The 11,499-nt window shown below is 55.7% G+C and overlaps 1 protein-coding gene across 1 annotated transcript in view; it reads left to right on the top strand.

Moving 5' to 3' along the window:
- Positions 1-6: 6 nt before the first annotated feature.
- The window catches only part of NFIX (nuclear factor I X), a 100,850-nt gene continuing 89,357 nt past the window's right edge, over positions 7-11,499 (top strand). The window contains exon 1 of the mRNA XM_023518050.1: positions 7-82. Within this exon, the coding sequence (XP_023373818.1) occupies positions 56-82 (27 nt within the window). The 5' untranslated portion in view covers positions 7-55. The remainder of the gene's footprint in view (positions 83-11,499) is intronic.

Below are 11,499 nucleotides of genomic sequence, written 5' to 3'. Positions count from 1 at the left end.
GCCGGGCCTCCCCTCGCCGCGGCCAGCCGCCGCGCTCCCGCCCGGACGCCCAGCTATGTACTCCCCGTACTGCCTCACCCAGGTACCGGCCGCCGCCCCCGCGCGACCGGGGGAGGGGAGCGGGCGCGGGAGGCCGGCCGGCGGCGCGGGCGGATGGAGGGGGCACGCGGCGGTCAGAGGGAGTGAGCCCGCTGGCCGCCGAGGGGTGCAAGCTGTGCGGCGCGGAGTCCGGGGACGCATGAGGTCGTCACCGGGCCAGTGCGACCCTGGCCACCCGGTGGACTCTTGGTGGGGAATCCGGGGGTGGCCAGCTGCGTCGTGGCGCTGCCCCTGCAGCGCAGGCAGGAATGAGATTGCAAGTGCGAGTGTGTGTGTGTGTGTGTGTGTGCGCGCGCGCGCTCGACTGGGGTGCGGTGGACAGTGAGACTCCGGCCGACCAGTGGGTGACTGTAGCGAGCACCAGGGCAGCGTGGCCGCTGGCAGGGTTTGCGAGGTGACAGAGTGGCAGGAGGGTGGTCCCGAGGACACATAGGGGACATTGGGTCCCGCGGTACTCCTTGGGCTGCGCGCAGCTTTTCCTGAGAGTGGCAGTGGCCGGCGTGAGTGGCGGCGACCCTTATGTGCTGCCGGGGTGCCTGGGGCAGGCTGAGCTGCGCGGGCGTCTCCCCAAAGTCTTTGTTCAGGCCTCACATGGGAGCGGGGCTAAGAAAATGGCGGGGCTCCCAAATTTCCGAGGGGCAGGGGAGGGGAAAGAGGGGCCGGCGCGCTGCCAGCCCGGGCCGCGCCGCTCAGACCCTGGACATCGCAGTTGCGGGACCCCAACAAACTTTTCTCGACGCAAACTTTATGGCCACAGCGACCCAGGCTGCTGCGGAGTCGACCCCGTCAGGCCTGGGGAATCCTGTCCTACCACCGGAGGCAGGAGGGGCGTGAGGCAGCTGTGGACGTTGCGGATCCTGCTGCGGCCACGCTGTGGGGTCAGCCGCGGGCACAACAGCGCCAACCTTGGTGCTCTGCTAGAGCGGTCCCGCCTCCAGCGAAGTTCCCTGCACAGCACGCTGCAGCGACAAAGGCCAGAAGGACGTCTGTTCTGCCACCCCACTCTCTGTGGGCCATGGTCTGAGATTCTTAGAGGGCATAGGAGCTGCCCAGAATCCCACAGTGGCCCCAGGAGTGCTGCCTGCAGGGTTAGGCCACAGCTGGTTAACACCGTCTTCGTAAAGGGGACACCTGGGGCTTGCTTAGCCCTGTATGACAACTAGGCCTGCATGTGGGGTTCTCTGCTGCAGGCCCTGATTGTTCCCCTTCCCAGCCTGAACCCTGCCAGCCATGTGTCAAGTGTGCCCACAGCTTAGAGTGGGAGTCCACGTGGATATGGATACAGCTGCTATTCAGACTGGGGTGTGCTTTGGAGCATGCAGGTGGTCGAAGGGTGAGAGGATTTGTTCAGTGTGTGTCAGCTGTGTCCACACTACATTCTCATATACACAGGTGTGAGTGTGCGTAAAAGTCAGTCTAGAGTCTGCGTGTGGCCTCTGTGGGTCAGTTGTGGACAGGTCTGCGTGGCATGGCTGTGTGTGTGGCCCAGGGAGTGGATTTTCCTGTAGAAAGTGGGCCTGACAATGTGTCACTGAGGATACAGAGGCACATGGACGTATTATTGTGTGTATGGAGGTGTGAGCAGGTACTATGAGCCCATATTTGTGCCTCCAGCTCTGTGACCACGTTGGGCCTCTGCACGATGACCCTGTTTACCGGGCTGGCTCTGACCTATGGCTACCTTTGGGGCTACATTTGGCTGATGTGTATGGCTAGTGTTTGGGGCCTAGATCCCATGCTCTAGTTGCCCCTTGCCCACCAGGCTACCATACCAAGCACTCCAGACATCTGGGCCTGCTCCCTGTGGCGTGGGTGAAACACCCGACCTTTGGATTTCACAGACATGGGAGAGAAAATGTCAGCCAATATACTGGTGACAAGGTTAGGAAGAGGGTAGAGTGGCCCCCAGACCCAAGATGATGGCTTCAGGGCTTGGCTCTGTGACACCTCAGAAGGGAGTAAGGGCTCAGGTAGATGTGAGCCGCAAATCCAGGCTATAACAGTTCGAATGTGCTAGGGTGGCTGCGGAGGGGAGCGGGCACAGTCTTGCCAGGCTGCATCCCTGCATGGTGGGCAGGGAAACCCCTCAGCTCTGGGCAAGCAGTTGCTGTCAAGTGGTCAGCAGGGTCTGGCTTGCCCCTTCCCAATGGCCACATCTCTGGTTTTATAAATCTTTCTGCTTCTACAGCTTGCCCGGCTGGTCTCTTTTTCTGACAACCTCCTTCATTCACTGTCTCTTTCTCTGTCTCTGTTTCTCTTTATTTCTGGCTTGGTTTTGATCCCTTTCTGTCTCTCTTTCTCTTTCTCTGTGCTTCTATATATCTCTGACTATCCCTGTCTCTGACTCTGGCTCTGGCCCCATATCTGCTTCCCCCTCCCCTGGTGTCTCGGACTCTTTCTCTCTGGCCTGCTGCTCTCTCCCTCTCTCTCCCTTTTCTTTTTTTCAAACCAGAATTGGCTTCGATTTTAAAGTCAATAAATGATTGAGCAGGAATGAGCTTGGAGCAGCGGGGCCCTGGCGGGGAAAGGCACTGTGGGCGAGGGGGAATGGCAAGGGGGGGAGACTCTCCTTCTAGAAAAAGTGTGGCGATCCAGGGCGTCTGGGCGAGTGGCTACTGGAGCCTCTCAAGCCCACTGCAGTCACAGGCCTGAGTCCCAGGCGGGGGAAGTGGAGTGGGGTAGACAGATGGAGACTCCCTCCAACAGACAGATACGTTACTGGGATGTGGAGACATGGATACACCAGCACCACTGCCATGATGGGGACATAAAGGTTCTGCTCACAGGAATGTCCAGACACATGACTATCAATGGACCTACAGATCTATGGACACAGTAAGCCATGGAATTGTGTTCATCTACTGCAGCACACATACCTTAACATACATGCAGCTTTTGAGAAGGGACACGTGTGTTGATGTTGGCTTAGAGACACAGTAATACCTCCCAGACATGAGGCCATAGACACACATAGGGACATAGGAAACTGTGGACCTGAATTCACCACCACCCTAACACACACGTCAATGCACACATACCCTTTGAGACAGAGAAAAATGTCAAATTAGGCTTATAGAGAAAGTGACACCTCCCAGACTCAAGATGCCCTCGATACACACTTGGACTCAGGCAGACTCAAATGTGGGTTCACCCACACATATGCACACACAGACCCAAGGACAGACAGATGGATACACAAAGTCCTTCACACAAAGATACAGTGCTGTTGGTTTGTCCAGGTGTGTATGTGGACCTCTCTCTCTCTCTCTTTTTTTTTTATTGAGACCGAGTCTCACTTTGTTACCCTCAGTAGAGTGCTGTAGTGTCATAGCTCACAGCAACCTTCAACTCTTGGGCTAAAGTGATTCTTTTGCCTCAGCCTCCTGAGTAGCTGTGATTACAGGCACCTGCCATAACATTCCACTATTTTTTTTTTTTAGCAGGCCTCAGGCTGGGTTTGAACCTACCAGCCTCTGGAGCACGTGGCCGGCACTCTAACCATTTAGCTATGGGCACCCCGTGGACACTTTCTCAAACATACGTACATATACACACACATGTGCGTGCACAAATGCATGTTCCCTCCTCAGTGACACACAAACACGCAGCATTTGGTAAAACACACAAAGACATACATGGGCATGCACGCAGATAAACTCACCCTTAGACATACTCCTACCTGGGCTGACCCTGCCACGCAAGCAGGAGAATGTTTGTGTGCTCTTTTCTCTGCACAGTCTCCTACCTAAACTCCTTCCAGGGAGCCAGGGCCCTCCCAGATGCCTGTTTTCTTCTGGGTCACTGTGATCATCCCTCTGTCCCTGCACCAGACTGGTGCTCCCTTTTAATGGTGCATTTTCTCTTCAGCTCTGGCCCTGCCCACCTCATGCCCACTGCTGAGCTGGGGGTTGTGTGGGCATAAGCCAGGATTGGGTAGGCCACCTTGGGGCTGGATTGGGACTCCAGGACATGTCTTGATGCCAGGCCAGGCTGAGCTCAGAGCCCACGGCTCTGCTGAGGACTGGAATGTCTTGGGTAGCCTTGAGGGCTCCCAGACAGAGGCTGTTCAAGCTGAGGTCAAGGGAGAGGCTTTGCCATAAGACAATGCTGGGTTTGAGTTGTGGCTGTGCCTCTTCTAATCCTGTGACTCACACCACAGGGTTTTCCTGGTCTGTAAAATGGGCACCACTGGTGTCTATCTCTTGGGCTGTGATTTCAGAATAGTATCTGGCATAATGCCTAATATATAATGTGTATATGAGAAATGGTAGTTATTGTCATTTTGGTTGTCATCCTCCTGGTCCGTCCCAGCTGACAGAAGGATGCCTCTGAGGAGTAGAAATTTAAGTGGACTGCCTGGAGGAGGCAGCAAGAGGAGAGTCTGGAAGGATGTGGGCTAGCTCATGGCTTGGCTCCTTTCCCTTGGGTGGGGTCTTGTAGGCCAAGCAGATGGTGGCAGGGCTTCAAGGTAGGGATAGATGATGATGGAGTGGGATAGGACGAGGGGTGAGAGGGGAGAGATAAGGCCTGCACTGTCCCGTAAGGCTATCCTTCTTGGGCTCTCTGAGTCCTGGTACATGAGTATGTGTGCATATGTGTATCCAAATGTGAGTGGGGCAGAACCTGGAGACCAGTTGAGTGTTGATGGTGACTTCAGAGATGTTCCTAAAGCTTCAGAGCTGTTTCTGCATCTGTGCCTGTGTTGTCACCTGGATGCACCATGGGGACAGGATGCATATGTGGGTCCCTATGTGGGTACTGGGCCGGATGGATCAAGAGGTATCGTGGGTGGGTGCAGGAGCTGGGTGTGCAGTTGCGGCACTGGGGCTGCTGGTGAAATCTTCTGGTAATTAGTCTCTGACTGCCAGCCTCCACATGTAACCCATAGAGATCCTATCCTCTGCTTGTAAAGCTTGAATTTAGGGTCTAGCTTCTTCCTTTAGCTGGATCAAGGAGGGCAGGGGAGGCTAGGTAACTGCCCTGTTCTCCAACACAGTGCTGAGGATGGGTCATCTGTCTACCCTGCTCTTGGCTGGGGTTGGGGAAAGAGGAAACGTCTTCACTTTCCTGCCCTCAAAGCCCCTGTGTGCTCATAGGGGCACAGCTATGAGCAGCTATCTGGGTTCTCCTAAATCCACCTTTGCATTACTTGTTGTGTCAGGCCTCAGAGCCACCAGACCCCTGTAGGTATCTGTGTGGCCATGTGTCTACATGGATCCCTTTCCACATGTCTCCATGTTGTGTGTCACTGGGTGCTAACTGTGTGTGACTCCATGGGTTGTCAGCACTCTGTCTCTTGTGTATTTGGTGGCAGGGGCACCGGGGAGTGTGTCACCATGCATGTCACTGTGTCTGATGCCATCTTTCATGTTGTGGCACTGTTGTGGTGCATCACTGTGTGCAGCAATGGGTTTTGGCGTACCTGTCACCATCTGTGTCTCTGTACTTTGTATCTGGGGTGACAGTGTCCCAGTGATGTGCACATCACATCTGTGGCAGTGTTTGTGTCTGTACGTCACCACAAGGAGCATATTGGTGAGATTCACATGTGTTGGCCTTTCTGTGTCAACCTGTGTCTGTGTATGTGTTAACGCATGTATATGTCTCTGGATGTTACCCTTCCCCATATCACTGTAGGTCCTTGTCCCGGTCACTATACTTGGGTGTCTTACCCCAGGGGCCTTCTCCATGGCACCATATACAATGCCCACTATGGCAGCCAGGCAAGTGGCTGGCTGGCCTGGCTGGTCTCTTCATCCCTGCCCACAAGGTCGAGCGGCCACTGTGGCCTTGCCTGGGGGCCCCGCCTGTGCCCCTGGCCTGGTGTGGACAGAAGCCTGTTGTGTGGCAGCAAGGTGCGGGTGTGTGTGTTTGGGCCGCCCACAGGCCTTCCTCTGTCTGCCTGGTGGGCATTGATCTTGGCTTCTGCCTGTGTCCATTCTAGCCTGGCCAGCTGGGTGTCCGGCTCTCTCTGTGGGCCACAGCACACCATCCCCACTGCCCCCACAGTCAGGCCTGCCCTGGGTCCCACACCTCTGAGCCACCCACTGTCCCTCCAAGCCTCTGAGGGCGCCAATTTGGAAACTGAGGCCCCCCCCTTTCTTTCCCCCTTTCTCTCTCTCTCTTTTCTCCCTCTCTCCTCCCCTCTTCCCCTCCTCCCGCTCCCTCTCTCCCTCTCTCTCTCCTCCTGCCAAACGCGTCTTGGCTCTGTCTGAATATCTCTCCTCCTCGATTTTTGGCTCCAGCTCTGGGCGCGTTCACTAAAGGAAGAAGGGCTAGCTCCCCACCCCCACCCCCTTCCTTGCTGTCTCCCCCTTTCCGAGGAGCCCCTCTGAGGGCGGGAGTGGCCTCGTGCGGGGGCTTGGCCCCCGCAAGAAGGCTTGGCCAGGGGGGCACAGGGCCAGTAGGCAAGGGGACAGTGTGGACAGGGCCTGGTGGCCAGAGGGGGGCAATGGGCAGAGTGACCATGCTGCCCGGCTGGGCAGGCAGACAGGCAGGGAGGGGTCGGGGGCATGGAGCTGGGGTGTCTGGCTTCTGGTGGGGCTGGCAGGCCTCTGTGAGGCGCAGCTGTGCCCAGAACTCTGAGTTGCGTTTGCCACCACTACCGATGTGGCTGCGCCAGCCGGGAAGGGGAGGCGGGCAGTGGGCACTGCGGCGCTGTGCAGCCAATCAGAAGCCGGGGTTGCACTGGGGAGCTCTCCCCCCACTGGGCCCCACCCTTAGGGAGCTGGGGTGGTGGCCAGCACAGGCAGGGGGCAGTACCCATCACCACTGCAGAGGACCCTGCCCCCTCAACCAAAGCTCAGTGCCAGCCTTCCTGGCACAGATCAGACAAGAGTGGGGGTCTATCTGTCCCCACCTGACTCTGCAGGAGCCAGGCTGGAGAAGGGGTGGCAAAGAGGTGCACTTGACCCCTCCCCACTGCCAGTATGCCTTTTAGTCCACAGCAGGCAGGAGCTGGAGGCTGGGGCCAGGGGCCAAAGCATTCAGGTGGTTCGGTCCAAATATCAGCTTCAGTTGAATCATCTGGGTGGTGGTGGGTTTATTCCTGGTCCATCTCACACAAAGTCACACGCTTTCACTGGCACATGTGGGCACAAAGAATCACACTGGCACACCGCACCTCCCTCAACCAGACACAAGCGTACCCACACAAAGAAGCATGCCCTCATACACAGACACCTAGGGGGACTTGGCCACACCTGAACACATCAACGCAGCATTACACACGCATAGTGCAGACACATGGGACATACACAATCCCATGGTCACATGCAGTGAAACGCATAGCATGAACATAAGCACTACTAGCACCATCAAAAGCACAGGAGTATGTGGAACCCACAGACACTTTGAGAAACACAGTACATGCACTGGATAATAGGTCATATATCCAAAGGCTCACATGAGCACCCATGCACTCACACATACCACCAGACACCTGGGAACACACATGAGCACATGTGTGCAATACACTCTCAGACACACAGAGACACAAACACGCCTTAACCCAGTGCTGCCAAGGGTGATGTTGCTCACTGGGGAAGGTCAGAGGTGCGGGTTGGCCAAGGATGCCGATCAGTACCCTGCAATGCATTGGACTCCCTCCGCCTGCCACAGAGAATGATTCAGTAGTCCCAAAGGTCAGTAGTGCCTAGGATGGGGCTGGACATAATAGCTCATGCCCATAATCCCAGTGCTTTAGGAAGCCAAGGTAGGAGGATTGTCTGAGGCTAAGTTTGAGACCAGCTTGGGCAATATAACAAGACCCTGTCTCTACAAAATTTTTAAAAATTAGCTGAGTCTGCTAGCATACCTGCAGTCCTGGCCATTAGAGAGATGGAGGTGGAAGGATTGCTTGAGTCCAGGAATTCAAGATTGCAGTGAGCTATGATGACACCACTGTATCCCAGCAGGAATGATGGAGGGAGACCCTGTCTCTTAAAAAAACAAAAAACTGCAGTGGAAACCCATCGCACTGTAACACACATGAGCATAGCTAACCCTTCACACCCATCATACACACACACATATCACACTCAGACAAGAGGTGGCTGACCCAGTGTCAAACAGTTTCACTCACCAGGACCCAGGCATTGTCACGTGTGCAGCTCTTCCCCCACAAACCCAGGGATAAATGTCGTGGCATGAACATTGTCCCGTGTTACCCTAGCACATGGGGACAAGAGTCATACCCACACATGCATGCACACCTGGGCCACACCTGGCCATGGTTTGAAATGGTGCCTGAAAGATGAGATCTGCCTCCCAACCCTGCTGGCTGTCTTTGAGCAGCAGCAACAATCACTCTAACTTGTCCAGATAGAATTGGGAGTCCCAAATCTCTGCCCTGGTCTGTTGATGCCTAGAGTGCAGATAAGCCTAGGATGCTCTGTGCCCACCCCTGGCCAGGACACCCCTGGATGCAATGGCTAAGGGCCCCAACACGCTGCTCCTGGCAGCCATGAAGACAAGGGATGGTGATAAAGTTAAACTCTGAGACTCAAGTCCTCTGTGGGGTTGTCTCACTAGTCCTTTTGGCCTTTAACTCCCCATTTCTGACTCTGGAGGAAGATCAGAAGGAGAGAAGAAAGAAGGTCAGCAGAACAGTAGAGGGAGATGGGAGAATAGCAAAATGAATGTTTGTTCTAAAAATCATAGAGATGGCTAATGGATAACATGCATCTGCTGTCCTGCCCTCTGCAAAGTGCCTTCCCAGCTCTTGTGTCTTTGTGTTCCTGAGGCAGTGGAGCCTTTGGAGCCAGCTTCTTGGGTTTGAATCCTGACTCTGTCACTCACTAGCCGTGATTAACCTCTCTGGGACTCAATTTCTGCATCTAGGAAGCAAGATTGTGATTCTGAGGAGCTGGTTCACAGAAAGTGCTTTTAAACTGTGCTTGATTTGAAGTGCTTGATTTTATAGACCAAAAACCTACACCCAGAGAAGGCATAGTCAGTGCTAAGGACAAGGGCTAGGTGGAGCCTGACCCCCTACTCTGATCACCACCATCCTGAGTCCTGCTGATGGGACAGAATTGCAGCTCGTTCTCAGGCCTATTCCAAATTTCAGAGCTGTTCACCCCCATGACTCCACATCCACATTTGAAGCATGACCCAGCTGTCAGCCCTTAACACTCTGACCTTTGGATCTTCTTCTGTCCAGGGCTCAGAATAAGGCTGAATGGTGGTCTTACCCCTGCTATACCCTCAATGGCCAGCCTTACTCCAGGAGGGCTGGATGTCCTCTCCCACACTTTGCTGGGCACCCAGCCGGAGCCCACATGCTGGGGGTGCAGCCAGGGGCCTGTGCATTCCTTCAACAAATATTTACCAAGCACCTCATGGGTGCCAGGCCCTGTTTTAGGCCCTGGGGGCTCAGCAGGGAGCAAAACCAGCAAAGGTGCCAGCCCCGGTGGGAAGGCAGACACTGAACCTGATAAACAAGGGAGCGTCCAGTCCCTAAGACAGCACTAGGTGCTGTGGGGGGAAGAGAGCAGGCAGGGTTCTTGGGAGTTCTGGGCAGCTGAAGTTTGAGCAGAGGTGGTCAGGGAGTCCGCATAGTGAGGTGCTGATATTCGGTGATGCCCTGCTACAGCTCATGTGTAGCCTGTGGGCTCCATTCCCTCTCAAAAGGGCAGTCTAGAGGTCAAGGGTTGGGGGCTTAGCATGGTCTTGCCCACCATTTGTCAGAATGCATGGCGTGTTGTTGCTGCACCCTGAGGTTGTCCATTATCCATACTTGTGGATATGCCGTATGGTGCCCGCCCAAAACCTGAGAACAAGAGGGCTAAGGCCTTTTCTATAGCAAAACCAGGTCTTGACGGGCAATGGGCATTCTCAATCTTGCTGCTCTGAGTTGGGGGATGGGATGGGGGCAGCTGGTGGCCCAGAGTGGCATTTCCACCTGGGCCCCTGAATTTAGCTCCCCCAGGGCGGGCCCAGTTTATTTTTACCCCAGCCTGTCACCCTGGCAGTACCAGGCTACACCATCTTTACAGGGTCTTGGGGACCTGCCCACAGCTTGGGGGGGACCTGGCTTTGCCTGCTGTGTCCCTGAACTCCCACCAGGATCAGACTCTCTCTGTCCTCAAAGTTCCAGGCTCCTGGCTCCAGGGCTCTGGGCCAGGGGGCTGGTGGGGTCGGCACCTCAGGCTGGCAACTATCGTGCCCAGCCTGGTGGCATTTGGTTTGGCGCCTTGCCTTCCCGCCACCCCCACCCCATGCCCGGGCAGAGCCGAGCGGCTGCTGCTGCCAATCTCCATTTTGAAGCTTGGGGTGGGGGTGGAGGAGTGCTGGGTGCCTCCAGGCCCCCTGCCTGTCTTATGCCACCTAAGGCTCATCCCCCATGCCCAAGCCCTGAAAGGGCCCAGCCTGTGCACATTTCCTGACACTGCCCCTTTGCAACCTAGAGCTCAGTGAGGATGCCTGCCTGGCTTCCATTTTCCCCACTTGCTCCCTCCCTTCCTCCCTCTCTTGCTTGCTTGCCTGTAATGGCTCACCATTTTTGGCATCTCCTCCCCCTCCCCCTCTTATAGGTGCCATTCTCACTTCCAAACCTGCTGCCATCACTGGCTCTCAGGCCTTCTCCGCTGTCTGGGATTGGGACCTGGAAATGGGAGTTTGGGCGGGTACTGGGTATATGGGCATTAGGGCCGTTCTTGGTGCTTGTGTATGTGTCTGGGGCTGGGGGCACAAGCTCTAAGCCAGCCCCCCTCAACCTGCCTCTTTTCATTTTGCCTCAAGGTTGGCAGAGCTAGAATGCAGCAAAAGTGGCCACCCTCCTATTTCTGACTGCCCCTGGGGCCTGGAGTTGGCCTGTAGGCCACCAGGAAACGAGGGTGGGCATCTATGCCCAAGCCCAGGCCCTGGATTGGCAAAAGCAAGGCTTCCAATGGGGATCCCTGAACCTTCCTCTCCCAATTCCCCTCCTAGGGTTCCAAGATTCCTGCTTCCCCTTTCCAGAGCTGGGGTGAGGGAGCCAAGCCCTACTACATAGGGCACTTGTGCCCCCAGAGGGGCATGGGACTTCGGAGGAACCGGTTTACTGCCTCCCCCCAAGCCTGCTGCCCGCGCCTCTCTCGGCACTAAACAAAGTTTGCTAAGTAACTTCAAATGTTATTTGAGGACGGCCTGGCCTCAACCCAAGGCAGCCCTGTGGAAACTTGTTTTTCGCTGCCGAGGCTGCAAGTATCAAAGACACACTTTCGGGGGTGGGGGGGTGGGAGGGGTGCTTTGATGCCTCTCCCCTATCTGTGGCAGGGGCTGGCCCTGAATGGACACACAGACACACAGAGCAGACCCACACAGGCCTGCATCAGTGGAGGGACACACACATCATGCTGCAGCCTGCATACAACAGGCAGCCACAGGATGTTCATGGGGTGCAGCATACACAACACA

The sequence above is a fragment of the Otolemur garnettii genome, unplaced genomic scaffold (assembly GCF_000181295.1).
Source record: "Otolemur garnettii isolate 467f Iridium unplaced genomic scaffold, OtoGar3 scaffold00127, whole genome shotgun sequence".
NCBI lineage: Eukaryota > Metazoa > Chordata > Mammalia > Primates > Galagidae > Otolemur > Otolemur garnettii.
This window is presented reverse-complemented; position numbering and strand designations above follow the sequence as displayed.